The 18,131-nt window shown below is 43.9% G+C and overlaps 1 protein-coding gene across 1 annotated transcript in view; it reads right to left on the reverse strand.

The window, feature by feature from the left end:
• The window catches only part of LOC126484830 (trissin receptor), a 155,541-nt gene that overhangs the window by 83,777 nt on the left and 53,633 nt on the right, over positions 1-18,131 (reverse strand). The window contains exon 3 of the mRNA XM_050108426.1: positions 16,575-16,734. Coding sequence (XP_049964383.1) covers positions 16,575-16,734 — 160 coding nt within the window. The remainder of the gene's footprint in view (positions 1-16,574; positions 16,735-18,131) is intronic.

Here is an 18,131-nt window from a genome sequence, read left to right on the forward strand (position 1 = left end):
ATTCAAGCAAAACTGAAGAAAATTGAAGATACGCTCATAGGACTTTTCAATTTAGAAAAAGAGTTGGACAGCGTGAATTGATGCAAAATGCTCGAAATTCTGAGAGAAATATGGGTAAGCTACGAGGAAAGACGATCAAAATACAAGAGGGGACAGTAAGAATGGAACACGAAGAACGGAGTGTCCAGATTGAAAAGGTACAAAACAAGGACGCAAACTTTTGCCGCTACTGTTCAACCCATACATCGAAGTGCTAATGGTGGGAGTAAAAGGAAGGTTCAAGACTGGTATTAAGATTCCGGATGAGAGTTCGCTGATAACACTGTTATCTTCAGTAAAAGTGAAGAAGTACTACAGGATCTGTTGACTGAAACGAACTGACCATTGAGGACAGTGTGATAATAAATCGGAGGAAGACAAAAGTAATGAGAAGTAGTAGAAATGAGAATATAATTAAACTTAACATCAGAACAGGTGGTGACGAATTAGATGAAGTTAAGGTATTCTGCTACCCTATAAACGAAGTAACCCATGACAGCCTAAAAAAGGGGGATACTATCCCAGGCAAAGATATCATTTCTGACCAAGAAAAGCTTAGTGCTGTCAAACATAGGCCTTAATTTGAGGAAGAAATTTCTGAGAACGTACGTTTGGAGCACGGCATTGTATGATAGTGAGACAAGAACAATGGGAAAACCGGAACAGAAGGGAATCGAAGCTTTCATATGTAATGCTACAGAAGAATGTTGAAAAATCAAATGGACTGGTAAGATAAGGGGTGAGGAGGTTCTCTGCAGAATCAGTGAAGAAAGGGTCACACTGAAAACACTGAGAAGATAAAGGTATAAGATTACGGGGCATGTGTTAACGTATCTGGGAATAACGTGCATGGTACTGGAGGGAATTGTAGATGGTGAAATCTGTTGGGAAGACAGAGATCGGAATTTTTTTTTTTTTGGTCATCAGTCTACTGACTGGTTTGATGCGGCCCGCCACGAATTCCTTTCCTGTGCTAACCTCTTCATCTCAGAGTAGCACTTGCAACCTACGTCCTCAATTATTTGCTTGACGTATTCCAATCTCTGTCTTCCTCTACAGTTTTTGCCCTCTACAGCTCCCTCTAGTACCATGGAAGTCATTCCCTCATGTCTTAGCAGATGTCCTATCATCCTGTCCCTTCTCCTTATCAGTGTTTTCCACATATTCCTTTCCTCTCCGATTCTGCGTAGAACCTCCTGATTCCTTACCTTATCAGTCCGCCTAATTTTCAACATTCGTCTATAGCACCACATCTCAAATGCTTCGATTCTCTTCTGTTCCGGTTTTCCCACAGTCCATGTTTCACTACCATACAATGCTGTACTCCAGACGTACATCCTCAGAAATTTCTTCCTCAAATTAAGGCCAGAATTTGATATTAGTAGACTTCTCTTGGCCAGAAATGCCTTTTTTGCCATAGCGAGTCTGCTTTTGATGTCCTACTTGCTACGTCCGTCATTGGTTATTTTACTGCCTAGGTAGCAGAATTCCTTAACTTCATTGACTTCGTGACCATCAATCCTGATGATAAGTTTCTCGCTGTTATCATTTCTACTACTTCTCATTACCTTCGCCTTTCTCCGATTTACTCTCAAACCATACTGTGTACTCATTAGACTGCTCATTCCGTTCAGCAGATCATTTAATTCTTCTTCACTTTCACTCAGGATAGCAATGTCATCAGCGAATAGTATCATTGATATCCTTTCACCTTGTATTTTAATTCCACTCCTGAACCTTTCTTTTATTTCCATCATTGCTTCCTCGATGTACAGATTGAAGAGTAGGGGCGAAAGGCTACAGCCTTGTCTTACACCCTTCCTAATACGAGCACTTCGTTCTTGATCGTCCACTCTTATTATTCCCTCTTGGTGGTTGTACATATTGTATATGACCCGTCTCTCCCTATAGCTTACCCCTACTTTTTTCAGAATCTCGAACAGCTTGCACCATTTTATATTGTCGAACGCTTTTTCCAGGTCGACAAATCCTATGAAAGTGTCTTGATTTTTCTTTAGCCTTGCTTCCATAACTAGCCATAACGTCAGAATTGCCTCTCTCGTCCCTTTACTTTTCCTAAAGCCAAATGATCGTCACCTAGGGCATTCTCAATTTTATTTTCCATTCTTCTGTATATTATTCTTGTAAGCAGCTTCGATGCATGAGCTGTTAAGCTGATTGTGCGATAATTCTCGCACTTATCAGCTCTTGCCGTCTTCGGAATTGTGTGGATGATGCTTTTCCGAAAGTCAGATGGTATGTCGCCAGACTCATATATTCTGCACACCAACGTGAATAGTCGTTTTGTTGCCACTTCCCCCAATGATTTTAGAAATTCTGATGGAATGTTATCTATCCCTTCTGCCTTATTTGACCTCCAAAGCTCTTTTAAATTCCGAATCTAATACTGGATCCCCTATCTCTTCTAAATCGACTCCTGTTTCTTCTTCTATCACATCAGACAAACCTTCACCCTCATAGAGGCTTTCAATGTATTCTTTCCACCTATCTGCTCTCTCCTCTGCATTTAACAGTGGAATTCCGTTGCATTCTTAACGTTACCACCGTTGCTTTTAATGTCACCAAAGGTTGTTTTGACTTTCCTGTATGCTGAGTCTGTCCTTCCGACAATCATATCTTTTCGATGTCTTCACATTTTTCCTGCAGCCATTTCGTCTTAGGTTCCCTGCACTTCCTATTTATTTCATTCCTCAGCGACTTGTATTTCTGTATTCCTGATTTTCCCGGAACATGTTTGTACTTCCTCCTTTCATGAATCAACTGAAGTATTTCTTCTGTTACCCATGGTTTCTTCGCAGCTACCTTCTTTGTACCTATGTTTTCCTTCCTAACTTCTGTGATGGCCCTTTTTAGAGATGTCCATTCCTCTTCAACTGTACTGCCTACTGCGCTATTCGTTATTGCTGTATCTATAGCGTTAGAGAACTTCAAACGTATCTCGTCATTCCTTAGTACTTCCGTATCCCACTTCTACATCTACATCTACATCTATACTCCGCGAGCCACCTTACGGTGTGTGGCGGAGGGTACTTATTGTACCACTATCTGATCCCCCCTTCCCTGTTCCATTCACGAATTGTGCGTGGGAAGAACCACTGCTTGTAAGTCTCCGTATTTGCTCTAATTTCTCGGATCTTTTCGTTGTGATCATTACGCGAGATATATGTGGGCGGTAGTAATATGTTGCCCATCTCTTCCCGGAATGTGCTCTCTCGTAATTTCGATAATAAACCTCTCCGTATTGCGTAACGCCTTTCTTGAAGTGTCCGCCACTGGAGCTTGTTCAGCATCTCCGTAACGCTCTCGCGCTGACTAAATGTCCCCATGACGAATCGCGCTGCTTTTCGCTGGATCATGTCTGTCTCTTCTATTAATCCAACCTGGTAAGGGTCCCATAATGATGAGCAATACTCAAGAATCGGACGAACAAGCGTTTTGTAAGCTACTTCTTTCGTCGATGAGTCACATTTTCTTAGAATTCTTCCTATGAATCTCAACCTGGCGCCTGCTTTTCCCACTATTTGTTTTATGTGATCATTCCACTTCAGATCGCTCCGGATAGTAACTCCTAAGTATTTTACGGTCGTTACCGCTTCCAATGATTTACCACCTATGGCATAATCGTACTGGAATGGATTTCTGCCCCTATGTATGCGCATTATATTACGTTTATCTACGTTTAGGGAAAGCTGCCAGCTGTCGCACCATGCATTAATCCTCTGCAGGTCCTCCTGGAGTACGTACGAGTCTTCTGATGTTGCTACTTTCTTGTAGACAACCGTGTCATCTGCAAATAGCCTCACGGAGCTACCGATGTTGTCAACTAAGTCATTTATGTATATTGTAAACAATAAAGTTCCTATCACGCTTCCCTGCGGTACTCCCGAAATTACCTCTACATCTGCAGATTTTGAACCGTTAAGAATGACATGTTGTGTTCTTTCTCCTAGGAAATCCTGAATCCAATCACAAACCTGGTCCGATATTCCGTAAGCTCGTATTTTTTTCACTAAACGTAAGTGCGGAACCGTATCAAATGCCTTCCTGAAGTCCAGGAATACGGCATCAATCTGCTCGCCAGTGTCTACGGCACTGTGAATTTCTTGGGCAAATAGGGCGAGCTGAGTTTCACATGATCTCTGTTTGCGGAATCCATGTTGGTTATGATGAAGGAGATTTGTATTATCTAAGAACGTCATAATACGAGAACACAAAACATGTTCCATTATTCTACAACAGATTGACGTAAGCGAAATAGGCCTATAATTATTCGCATCTGATTTATGACCCTTCTTGAAAATGGGAACGACCTGCGCTTTCTTCCAGTCGCTAGGTACTTTACGTTCTTCCAGCGATCTACGATAAATTGCTGATAGAAAGGGGGCAAGTTCTTTAGCATAATCACTGTAGAATCTTAAGGGTATCTCGTCTGGTCCGGATGCTTTTCCGCTACTAAGTGATAGCAGTTGTTTTTCAATTCCGATATCGTTTATTTCAATATTTTCCATTTTGGCGTCCGTGCGACGGCTGAAATCAGGGACCGTGTTACGATTTTCCGCAGTGAAACAGTTTCGGAACACTGAATTCAGTATTTCTGCCTTTCTTCGGTCGTCCTCTGTTTCGGTGCCATCGTGGTCAACGAGTGACTGAATAGGGGATTTAGATCCGCTTACCGATTTTACATATGACCAAAACTTTTAGGGTTCTTGTTTAGATTGTTTGCCAATGTTTTATGTTCGAATTCGTTGAATGCTTCTCTCATTGCTCTCTTTACGCTCTTTTTCGCTTCGTTCAGCTTTTCCTTATCAGCTATGATTCGACTACTCTTAAACCTATGATGAAGCTTTCTTTGTTTCCGTAGTACCTTTCGTACATGATTGTTATACCACGGTGGATCTTTCCCCTCGCTTTGGACCTTAGTCGGTACGAACTTATCTAAGGCGTACTGGACGATGTTTCTGAATTTTTTCCATTTTTGTTCCACATCCTCTTCCTCAGAAATGAACGTTTGATGGTGGTCACTCAGATATTCTGCGATTTGTGCCCTATCACTCTTGTTAAGCAAATATATTTTCCTTCCTTTCTTGGCATTTCTTATTACACTTGTAGTCATTGATGCAACTACTGACTTATGATCACTGATACCCTCTTCTACATTCACGGAGTCGAAAAGTTCCGGTCTATTTGTTGCTATGAGGTCTAAAACGTTAGCTTCACGAGTTGGTTCTCTAACTATCTGCTCGAAGTAATTCTCGGACAAGGCAGTCAGGATAATGTCACAAGAGTCTCTGTCCCTGGCTCCAGTTCTGATTGTGTGACTATCCCATTCTATACCTGGTAGATTGAAGTCTCCCCCTATTACAATAGTATGATCACGAAACTTCTTCACGACGTTCTGCAGGTTCTCTCTGAGGCGCTCAACTACTACGGTTGCTGATGCAGGTGGTCTATAGAAGCATCCGACTATCATATCTGACCCACCTTTGATACTTAACTTAACCCAGATTATTTCACATTCGCATTCGCTAATAACTTCACTGGATATTATTGAATTCTTTACTGCTATAAATACTCCTCCACCATTGGCGTTTATCCTATCCTTGCGGTATATATTCCATTCTGTGTCTAGGATTTCGTTACTGTTCACTTCCGGTTTTAACCAACTTTCCGTTCCTAATACTATATGCGCACTATTTCCTTCAATAAGAGATACTAATTCAGGAACCTTGCCCTGGATACTCCTGCAGTTTACCAATATTACGTTGACTTTTCCTGTTTTTGGTCTCTGAGGACGGACGTTCTTTATCAACGATGATAATGTCCTCTCTGGTAAGCCGTCAGGTATTTTATCGTTTCGCCCAAGGGGGGGTCCCTCTAACCTAAAAAACCCCCGTGTGCACGCCACACGTACTCTGCTACCCTAGTAGCTGCTTCCGGTGTGTAGTGCACGCCTGACCTGTCTAGGGGGGCCCTACAGTTCTCCACCCAATAACGGAGGTCGATGAATTTGCAACCATTATAGTCGCAGAGTCGTCTGAGCCTCTGGTTTAGACCCTCCACACGGCTCCAAACCAGAGGACCGCGATCGACTCTGGGCACTATGCTGCAGATATTAAGCTCAGCTTGCACTCCGCGTGCGATGCTGGTTGTCTTCACCAAATCAGCCAGCCGCCGGAAGGAACCAAGGATGGCCTCAGAACCCAAGCGGCAGGCGTCATTCGTTCCGACATGTGCTACTATCTGCAGCCGGTCACACCCAGTGCGTTCAATAGCTGCCGGAAGGGCCTCCTCCACATTACGGACGAGACCCCCCGGCAAGCACACCGAGTGCACACTGGCATTCTTCCCCGACCTACCCGCTATTTTCCTGAGGGGCTCCATAACCCGCCTAACGTTGGAGCTCCCTATAACTAATAGGCCCGCCCTCTGTGACTGTCGGGACCTTGCCGGAGAATCGGCCACTGGCCCAACAGGCGAGGCATCCTGTGGTGGCTCGGAAACGATGTCATCACCACTAGGAAGCACCCCGTACCTGTTGGAAAGGGGTAAGGCAGCTGCCACGAGGCCAGATCCCACCTTCGCCTTTCGGCCAGGCACGCGCGAGCCCACCACTGTCCGCCATTCACCCTGGAGTGATGGCTGACCGGTAAGATGCTCACTGCCGGAAGACGCAGCGACATCAGGGGTTCCATGCGATTCCAAGGCCACCGAAGTAGGCATAGGTCTCACCACAGTTGCCCCAACGCCACTACGAGCCGACGCCTGCGCCTCGAGCTCGATGAGCCTAACAGACAAAGCCTCCACCTGCCCCCGAAGAGTGGCCAATTCTCCTTGCGTCCGCTCACAACAACCACAGTCCCTACACATGACTATGTTTACCCTACAAGCGAACGGTGTACTCGCCTTATTAGCGTATTGATTGTTCCTGACTAATGTCTAGAACTTCAGCCTACTCTTCATCATATTGTGATCTGAGTCTATATCTGCTCCTGGGTACGCCTTACAATCCAGTGTCTGATTTCGGAATCTCTGTCTGACCATGATGCAATCTAATTGAAATCTTCCCGTATCTCCCGGCCTTTTCCAAGTATACCTCCTCCTACCGTGATTATTGAACAGGGTATTCGCTTTTACTAGCTGAAACTTGTTACAGAACTCGATTAGTCTTTCTCCTCTTTCATTCCTCGTCCCAAGCCCATATTCTCCTGTAACCTTTTCTTCTACTCCTTCCCTACAACTGCATTCCAGTCGCCCATGACTATTAGATTTTCGTCCCCCTTTACATACTGCATTACCCTTTCAATATCCTCATACACTTTCTCTATCTGTTCATCTTCAGCTTGCGACGTCGGCATGTATACCTGAACTATCGTTGTCGGTGTTGGTCAGCTGTCGATTCTGATTAGAACAACCCGGTCACTGAACTAATCACAGTAACACACCCTCTGCGCTACCTTCCTATTCATAACGAATCCTAAACCTGTTATACCATTTTCTGCTGCTGTTGATATTACCCGATACTCATCTGACCAGAAATCCTTGTCTTCCGTCCACTTCACTTCACTGACCCCTACTATATCTAGATTGAGCCTTTGCATTTCCCTTTTCAGATTTTCTAGTTTCCCTACCACGTTCAAGCTTCTGACATTCCACGCCCCGACTCGTAGAACGTTGTCCTTTCGTTGATTATTCAATCTTTTTCTCATGGTAACCTCCCCCTTGGCAGTCCCCTCCCGGAGATCCGAATGGGGGACTATTCCGGAATCTTATGCCAATGGAGAGATCGTCATGACACTTCTTCAATTACAGGCCACATGTCCTGTGGATACACGTTACGTGTCTTTAATGCAGTGGTTTCCATTGCCTTCGGCATCCTCATGTCGTTGATCATTGCTGATTCTTCCGCCTTTAGGGGCAATTTCCCACCCCTAGGACAAGAGAGTGCCCTGAACCTCTATCCGCTCCTCCGCCCTCTTTGACAAGGCCGTTGGAAGAATGAGGCTGACTTCTTATGCCGGAAGTTTTCGGCCGCCAATTCGAATAATCGAGGATGTAGTGTGCAAATGCTCTACCCTAAATCGAAGAGGTTGGCGCAGGTGAGGAATTCGTGCCGGGCAGCATCAAACAAGTCAGAAGACCAATGTCTCAACACCACCACCACCACCACCACCAACAACAACAAAGTAAAACTCACGAATGTTTATTCCGGGTGGCAGTGAAGAACATTTTTACTTGACACTACTCGGAATCCGCTCGAAAGAGCCTTAGCAGGTATAAAAAAATACGTGAATGAATGCCACGAAATCGAGAGTTGAGTCGGGACGGAGCAGTAGTGGGGTCGGGACAGCCATGACTCGACCACTCGTTGCCGACACACATGACTTGAGTGGGCACGACCTTGGTTGGTCGTTCTATCGGTCGTCTCATCGGACGACGTGTATTTGGTTGCTGACCGCTTCTGGGTTATCGGTGTGTGTCGACTTGTGATTCGTCCTTGTTGTTCCTCAGTGACTGGTTTTTGTATCGTTCGAGTTGTTTGTGGAAGTGCTTCCGCGGAACCGTGTGTAGCTTGTGGTTTTGACTATCCAGTTATTGCAGCGCTCTCTGTGTGTTGGCTAGTGAGTCGGTTGGGACGGAGAAGCAAGCAAGTCTCCATCGCGTGTGGCCAGGCCAGGGCTGCTGGCGGCGTGCAAACGCTGTCGGATCGTGAGGCGCTACCTGCGAGAGTGACAAGTTCGTTACCCACCAAACTTGGATGTTGAAGTTGAGTGATCAGTTCATCTGTTATGAAACCTCAACTATTGTGACAACTCTCTGTTCATTTGCGGGTTGTTGCCCCCTTGGCCGTTCACGCTAGCAGCATTGTATGACATGTTAGAAAAATCTTGCAGCCGTCTTCCTATGTTGTGATTAATTATTAAATTGACCGTTACTTATCAGTGAAGTGCACCAGCGATATTTTCTGCCCCGTGGCCGTTAACTCTCCAGTCACCTGCCCTGGTCGTTAGCGTAGTTTGTTAGCAGTGTGCTTTTCCTCGTCATGTTGTTGCTGTCCAGCATGGTGTGTAAATGCTTCAAATGACCCTGAGCACTATGGGACTTAACATCTGAGGTCATGAGTCCCCTAGGACTTAGAACTACCTAACTAACCTAAGGACATCACACACATCCATGTCCGAGTCAGGATTCGAACCTGCGACCGTAGCGGTCACGCGGTTCCAGACTGAAGCGCCTAGAACAGCTCGGCCATCCCGTCCGGCGGCATGGTGTGTAGTTCGACAGCTTTTAAGTTGTTTGGTTCATATTTGCTTAGAGTGGCTATTGTTCCCTGGCTGTTTTTAGACGCCAATTTATGGAGTCGTAGTGCTGTTCGCATTCTCGTCCTCGGCCGATATTCTCCATCGTTGTGCCATTGGTTGGACAGTAGGGAATTGGTTAAATTGTTGAGCCGTCCCTTGGTTTGGTTGCCATCCGATTACCTAACTTCAACTCTTGGCTGCCTGTCTCACCTCACCTTACTTTTAAGGAACTTTCCAGGCCGACTCTTGGAACACTTCTGAGCACCACTTGTTCTGCTTGTTTTAGATTGTGTTTTTCATTTTAGTTGAAGTATTGTGCGAGGCCTTTGGCTGTTTATTAATTCAGTTTTTTTAAAGTTTTACATAAAGGACTTCAGCAATGTTAAATTAAAATTTTGAACATTGATTGTTTTAGAAAAAAATTTATTGTTAGAAATGGTTCTATCTGAAATTGTTTGTAATTCAGGCCCTAAGCCGTTAGTTGTTCCATGTGTTATGTGTGACCCTCAGCTAAGGATTTTCGTGAACCCCTGAATGAGGCCTTCAGCCGCGTGTATTATCTAAAGGAAAATTTTTTATAAGAAGCAACGAGTTTATTCTAAATTATTTATCTCACTTTTTGTTCAGGCCTTCAGCTGTTGCTTCAAATTTGTTTGTGGCCTTCAGCCGTGCAATAAGTTAGTCAGGTTTCGGCCGTTCTGCTGTAACTTTAAATGGAAATTTTCTTGCTTAAAAACTGCTTGTTAATGTGCCTTAGTTATAGTTGTCCTTCAGACGTGTAATGTAGGTCTTCAGCCGTTAATTGTTGTCATTGCATGTTTTTTGAAAAAAAAATTGTCCTTCTATTTTAAATTACTTTTGATTTCTAAGCCAGGCCTTCAGCCGTTCTTGAGTTTGCTGTGTGGTTTTACGTCTCCATCCACAACCTTAACCTTATCCTGCATGCTCCCTCCCTACCTACCAATCAGGTTTCAATAACTGCAGGAAATGAAGGTCGTATGGCAGCACTGCCAGTGAATCATTTATTGTTTATAATCATTTGGCCCTCTCTTTTAGAGTACTGGCGATTATTGATAGTGACTGCTTGTTATACACTGCTTGATAATTGCTTAGTAACAACACATACTTGCTAAGGAACAATCGTCAGCTCCTACGGAACAACCGACAATTGCTATGGAACACCCGACCAGTGACAGCAAAAGCACATGTAGATGGCGGGGCGAGTTCACTACAGCGCAGCCTGTGCATTGACGCGCCTCCCTGTGCGCGTACGACAGTCAATGAAATATGGTGTTCGATGAAGGCTGTTGTGGATCCGATTGGTGTGTGATTCCGTATTATAGCCAGTATGCCTGCGAGACATTATCTCAGTGCTTACGACAGAAGACGAACATTTTGACGACCTGTAGCCGGTCAAAGTGTCCCTGCTACGGCTACAGTAATGGTTATATCGAAAAATGTAATCTCGAGAGTTAAAAAGGCCACTGAAGGTGGAAATGTGGGGTGATCACTACAGACCTTGCAACCGCTACTGGTACACCAGTCATCGGCAGAACCATTTCGAGGCGGTTATATCAGGCTGATTTGTATGCTCTGAAGACTGTTAAACGCATCTCACTTCAAGCACTCCATCAGAGAGAAAGGGGTGTAGGGAGCACATTGGATGGGTTCAGCAACAATGGTGTGAAGTTCTCTGAAGAATCCTGCAACACTGCGTCAAGCGATTCTGGCCAGTTTGCCCTGACGGTTTTCCCCCAATATATCGATATCGCAAATCATACTATCTTTGACTAACATGTTGCCGTTGGAGGGCGGTGCCCTCTGGTGCGGCGTCTCCGGGCTTGATGGACGATTTCGTGGGAGTGTGAGCTGAGGAACGAAGCCGTAACGAGCTTTCCGTGGGGCCCGCTCGCTGTGGTGTTATCCGTTGGCGGCCGGCAAATATTGGGATGATGTAACCCCGTATAAGTTATCACGTACCGATGTGGCTTATGCTGTGATTTATCAGGAGGGCGCAGAGCTGTCAGGGCAGTGTTCACTGTCATTTTGGTCCGTCTTCTTCTGTTTGTTGGGTATGCGTGCCCATGTCTCCGTGGTATTTGAAGGGCAATGTGATTGCAAGATCTGGTGGACATTTTAAACCGATCAATTGGGTGCTATCTCATAATTTGTTTCGAGCGTTAACATTATGTTTCCGTGGTGCTTGTGAAACTTAGGCAGTGTTAAGCACCGTGTTCTAGAGCAAAGCTTACTTTGAATGTTGGGAGTGTGCATTAGTATATGCGTTACCTGTTCATGTCCACTTTGCCTTAATTTTTGTAAATTTTTAAGTTAAGTGACAAGTCATATAATTTTCAGTGGGAGGCGCAGTGAAACGGTTAGTATTACCAGTTACCAAAGATGATAAATTATTTATGTCAGAATGTCTCTTTTGCTGTTTTATTGGCCTGTTTATAATTTACGTTCTTTGTTCTGGTTCCTTTGAAGCTAATGCTAAAGCCCTATGCTGTCTAAGAAACTACATACTGCGTCTGTTATGTTTAAGTGGCTCACATAAATTTGTCTGTTCCAGGGGGCATATGTTTTTTTCCGAACAGATATGGACTAATATATGAATTGATGAGCTTTGAATGTGATGATAGTGTCCTTGCGGCTGCTTTAATGGTTTGCTAGAAAGGAAAATTTTTCTGATTTTACCATCTTCTTGCTGAAATCATTTTTTTAAAAATACTCGTATTTGTAACTGGTTTCTTAAATCTTTTGGTGAACTTGTTAAAAGGCAGTTAAGATGTCATTACTTTGGATAAGAACTCAGATTTATTAATTCTATCCTAAGAGTTATTTACTTGATGCACCGCTTGGAATTCTGATTAAAATTGTTCGTGCTGCAGCAAATTGTCATAAATAATCTTTTACACTCTATTGATGGTACGTGTTACTCAGGATCGGGCTCCACTTACGCCTCGTCGGACTGCTTATCCGCCTGTTTCTCATTTGGGGCCAGCCGGGGTGGCCGAGCGGTTCTAGGCACTACAGTGAGGAATCGCGCGACCGCTACGGTCGCAGGTTCGAATCCTGCCTCTGGCATGGATGTGTGTGATGTCCTTAGGTTAGTTAGGTTTAATTAGTTCTAAGGTCTAGGCGACTGATGACCTCAGAAGTTAAGTCGCATAGTGCTCAGAGTCATTTTTGTGTGATGTCCTTAGGTTAGTTTGGTTTAAGTAGTTCTAATTTCTAGGGGATTAATGACCTCAGAAGTTAAGTCCCATAGTGCTCAGAGCCATTTGAACCATTTTTGTCATTTGGAGTGCGTACGCTCGGCAGCTCTCGCTTCTGTCTGTCTTTCTCGCTGTTTCCTCCAACCAAGGCCGCACTGCTTAATGTTCCTGCTCAAGTTACGTTAATACTTGGAATAACCCTGAATTCGTATCCGTTAGCTTGCCCTCAACTTAAGCAAATTTTGACGTGTTGGGACCTTAACATATAACTTAACCTGTTGTAACTTATTCTCGCGTTATTGAAAACTGGTTAATCTTCAATTGATGTGCTTTTGTGGGTTTAAAATTATCTTGCCTAGATATTGGTGTTAAATTGTTTCTCATTGTTTTAAGTATGGTTTTAGGCTTTTTTAATCAGTCAATTTAAAATCATGTTTTACTCTCACCATTTTATAATTAAGGCGGTTCTGGTCCGTTCTGGTACTGTTTTTTAGGTTTACGTCTGCCTTTGTTAAGCCTTTAGCCTTATTACATTCTGTGCTTCATATAGAGTATGTCTTAACGATATGAAGTCATCGTAGGCTAAACCCATTATTTTCTGTAAATTATTTAAATTGGCATTAAAATTTAAATGAGTTTCACATTGCTTGGTCTTTTAATTAATTTAAAAAATACATAAAAGCGTAATTTGTTGCAACGTGATGGAAACTGTGTGAAATAATGTTCTACCAGTGAATCCCCACTGGTCCAGCCCTTCCCGGTTTTTCTTCCTGGCCGAATGCAGAAGGGGTAATTATCTCCATTTCAACCACCAGTTAGGGAGGAGAGAGAGCTGAATACATTACACACCACAGAATATTTATGAACGTCATTGGTACGGCACAGGCGTTATGGAGTGCATAGGCATTACGCAAAATGGCCGAATACCGTAGCATATCCTTGCGCGAAATACAGTTACAGCACAGCGGTATTGCTGGCAGATTTCTCACTAATAATTGGGTGTTGTTTAGGGGTGCCCCACACAGGGGCTCCGACGTGTTGGATACACTGGAAAGCGAAGATATTGAACGTATGGAATGGGTTGCATATTCCCCGGATCTAAACCCTACAGCGATTACCTGCTATGCTCTTGGCAGACGTGTTTTTCAACAAACACCCCTTCGTCAGACCGCGCAAGAACTGAAAAGAGCCTTAAAGGATGACTGGGGTGATATCCTCCAAGGAGTTCTCAACAGTTTGGTAACGAGCATGAATAGCAGGTGAAGTGCGCTGATGCCCGAGGAAACGTATTCCTTACTGAGAGTCCGATATCGACCTGTATGTCAGCAAACTAAGCTGTGTCAAATATGAATGTTATTTATGTCTGTTATCCCCTTTTCCCATATGGTGAAAACTGCATCATTTTTCACTACAAATATACGAATAACCATTGGTTACTCCTGTTCAACAATGTCTCTGATCGTTAGCAGCCGCCAAACAGTGTGCAAATTTCGTGAAGGTTTGAGCTTCGTGTTAATTCAGAAGAAGAAATGCCTCATATCTGTGTAAATAGCGCAAATTGCTTCTGTTGTGTGAGGGTGAACTCTGAAACGCCAATAACGAAAACTTAATTCTCTTGTAAATTAGTTGTATGAATTTTATTTTGGATATACGAGTGATGAGCAGTACAAGAACTGGGCTACCATAAATATCTGTTCATTATGTATTCCACTTATGATAGACTGGTTAGAGGGATACTTTGCTGTCCTCTTGATTTAAGAGAACCACGCAACGGACTGGTCTTCTAATCAGATGAAAAGTGTGGAATTACCTTGAATAGAAGAAAAACTGTGCAGTATCCTCATTTGCCATTTACATGAATGTATGCCTTCTGATAATGTGAAAGTAAAGACGAATACATTGACGATGGTGCATAAGATGGAGAAGGAGATATGCTGGAATTTTTAAATTTTTTTTTTAATTGTGGTAAGGTCTTACGGGACCAAACTGCTCAGGTCATCGACCCCTAAGGGTATGCACTACTTAATAAAACTTAAACTAACTTATGCTAAAGACAACACACACCCATGACCGAGGGAGGACTCGAACCTCCGACGGAGGGAGCCGCACGGACCGTGACAAGACGCCCAGGACCGCGCAGCTACTCCGCACGGCGATGGAATCTTCTTCATCACGACACTAAAATGTGTTTTTATCGTCACCGCCATGTCATTTGGTTTTTGAGTATTTCTCCAAAGAAGATTTTTTTTTACTGTTTGCATTTGGAAATCTCATTTACGAAAGCGTTTCATTTTACCGACAAAGGCTGCAAGGCTGCCGTAACCATTAAAAAAAAACTATAATTACATCAAAATGGACCATCTGAAATTAAATCTGAAATCACGGCCGAACTATCTTCGTGAAAAAAAAAAAAAAAAAACTGTCCAGCAGTGTTATTAAAACTGAAAGCACCTGTGCTTAAAAATAGCCTTTTTATATGATTTATTCTTGAATTTCGGTTCAGCTATTCTCTTTCACTAGAAATACTTGAAGTGACAAATGAAAATTTGCACTAAGCCTGGAATATGAGTCTCCTGCTCATTAGGCAGACGCGCTAACCACGAGGCCACCCCGGCACAGAGGGTTTGCACAACTGCGCGGACTTCTCTCGCATGCCTCCCTCCTCAATCCAGATTCCCATTCACTGCCCAGGCACTTGATATTCCCACCAAACTCTCCAACTGTACTGGAATAGCACCTTAGCATCGAACGAAACGGGGATCCAGCCTGAAACCCAGGTATATGTGCTTTAATCAAAAGAAACTACGTCTATGGGAATTTGGATTGGGGAGGGAAGCGTGCTATGCTAGTCCATGCATACGTGCAAAACCACTGTGCCAAGGTGGCTTAGTGGCTAGCGCATCTGCTTCGTGAATAAGAAAGCTGATTTCGAACCTCGGCCTTCGCAGATATTTTCATTCGTCGCTTCAGTCTGTATGTATACAACATAAATTTCTGAGACTGGAAAAGGTATCAGAAACCATATACTTTGATTTGACAAGGTTTTTCATCATTTACTGTGACTGATAACCATTTAGAAATGAGAACAGAAGCCAAAAACCCGTGTAGCATGCATAACTGTAAAAATTACGGACTATATAACTAAAAGAAAAATGCTACAACAGCGTATCAATTCATTCCTAACGACTCTGGATTTCTGCCACCATAAAAAATGATTAGAACATTTTTTTTAATAAAAGCGATCTGTTGGCACAGTTCAGATGATGTCCGAAGCCGCTGTTCATTACTGATTCGTATAAATTGTAAGTAGGCTGTTTACGTTTTTATGTTGGTGACGCCACGTAGCGCTCTGTATTAAAATCGCTGACTGCCCTGTGTGCAGTCTGTGGCTGGTTAGATTCATTGCTGGAAGTTTTCCACTAGTGTAGTGTTGGATAGTTGGATGTGAAAAGGCAGTTGAGCAGTTGCAGGTGAGACACCAGGAGTGATGGATGTGGGGAGAACGGACGATGTGGACGTGTGTCCGTCAGAAAAAGGAAATTTGTTAAACTGGATGTATATATATGATGACATTATTATTGTAAATACATTGTTTTTTCTCTATCAAAATCTTTCATTTGCTATCTACATGCCTATCAGTAGTTAGTGCCTTCAGTAGTTATAATCTTTTATTTAGTTGGCAGTATTGGCTCTCGCTGTATTGCAGTAGTTCGAGTAACGTAGATTTTTGTGAGGTAAGTGATTCATGAAGGGTATAGGTTATTGTTAGTCAAGGCTATTCTTTTGCAGGGATTATTGAAAGCCAGATTGCGTTGTGCTAAAATACTGTGTACCAGTTTAGAAATGATCAGAATAAGTAAAGAGAAAACAGTCTCAGAACGTTCGGTTTAACTCTGGAGTGTGAAAATCAAAGAAGTGTTTCTGCATGTAATATGCAATGTGTCGTCATAATTAGCTTGTTTTGCAGCGATTCAGAGGTCAGCAGGTGAATCCTTACCATGAGCCTGGTCGGGGTGAGGATGCTCTTGCAGGCCATAGGGTGTATGATGGCGACGTAGCGCTCGCTGCAGATGACCACCAGGATGAGGATGGACGCCGTATAGCTAAGGCTGTGAACGAACTGGAACATCTTGCACAGCGCGTCGCCCAGCACCCACCTGCAAATAGGACACAGGGAAGCGGGCTTCATTTCTAAAGCTGTATGTACTGGATTAGTGGCGTGGCGCTCTACTACTGTGGCTTATGTCGTGCAACAAAATTAAGAAGTCATCCACGTTGTAGGTCTGTCTCCTCTTCTCACGTTTGCACCTCTACGCCGCATACCACACTTGAGGTAAATGTCTTTCTGGCCTTTAAGGATGAACAGATGCTTGGATCACCTACATTCACCTACATTCAAGGACGTTAGTAATTTTTGCATCTAATTACTAGTGGATATCCACAAAAGCTGACGGGTAGGGTGAGCAGCGATGTGCGGCTGTTTTATAATGAAGCTATGTTGTACGGGCAGGTATCGTCCTTGAGTGACAATTGGAGATGGCATATTTTATAGCTGGTGTGTTTCATGGCAGCTTGCTGTCAACGTAGAAAAATGTTAATGCAGATGAGCAGGAATAACAATCCAGCACTGTTCGAAAACAGCATCAGTAGCGTGCTGCGTGACAGTCATGTCGATGATGACGATGTTTGGTTTGTGGGACGCTCAACTGATCGGTTATCGGCGCCCGTATATATTCCCAATCTTTGCTCAGTGCAAACTCGCCAGCATCATGAGTGATGATGAAAAGATGAGGACAACATAAGCACCCGGTCGAGGACGGTGAAAATCCCTGACCCCGCCGGGACTCGAACCCGGGACCCCGTGCTCGGGAAGCGAGAACGCGACCGCGCGTCCACGAGCTGCGGACAGTCATGTCGACTAAATATCTATGTGTAAGGCTGCAACTCAGAGGCGGGCTGCTAAATTTGTTACTGGTAGGTTCGATCAACACGCAAATATTCTGGAGATGAGCACCAATAAGAAACCCTGGAGCAACGCAGCCCATGCTTGGGAGGCAAGGGAGGACCGCGATCTCCGGGAATGCAGAAAACATGGTGTAGTCAGATGCAACTCTTTAAAGAAAAGGTTTAAAGATCGAAGGCTATAAGCTGGGCCTGGAACTTTTTGTGGTTAGTTATACGTCGCCATTCGTATTAAAAAAAAAAATCCACTCCCCTCCCCCCTCCCCGTCCTAGGTTCCCCACTACAAGGAATTTGAAGCTGCGTGAGGAACTGTTTTACTGCCGCCAACGAACATTTTGCGTGAGGTCTACGAAGATAAGCTAAGAGAAATTTTGGCACTTAGGACGCATATACTCGTAGGCAGTCGTTTCTTCTTTACATTCTTTGCGAACGGAGCAGGAAAGAAGCAAATTAGCAGTCTTGCAAGAGTTACCCTCAGGCACACATTATCCAATGCATTACCCGTCAGGTTAGCCGAGCGCGCCATTGCCCTGCTTCCTGTACTCTGATAGGCGCGCCAGCCCCGGATCGAATCCGCCCGGCAGATTAACG

Source organism: Schistocerca serialis, chromosome 6 (genome assembly GCF_023864345.2).
Source record: "Schistocerca serialis cubense isolate TAMUIC-IGC-003099 chromosome 6, iqSchSeri2.2, whole genome shotgun sequence".
Classification (NCBI taxonomy): Eukaryota; Metazoa; Arthropoda; class Insecta; order Orthoptera; family Acrididae; genus Schistocerca; species Schistocerca serialis.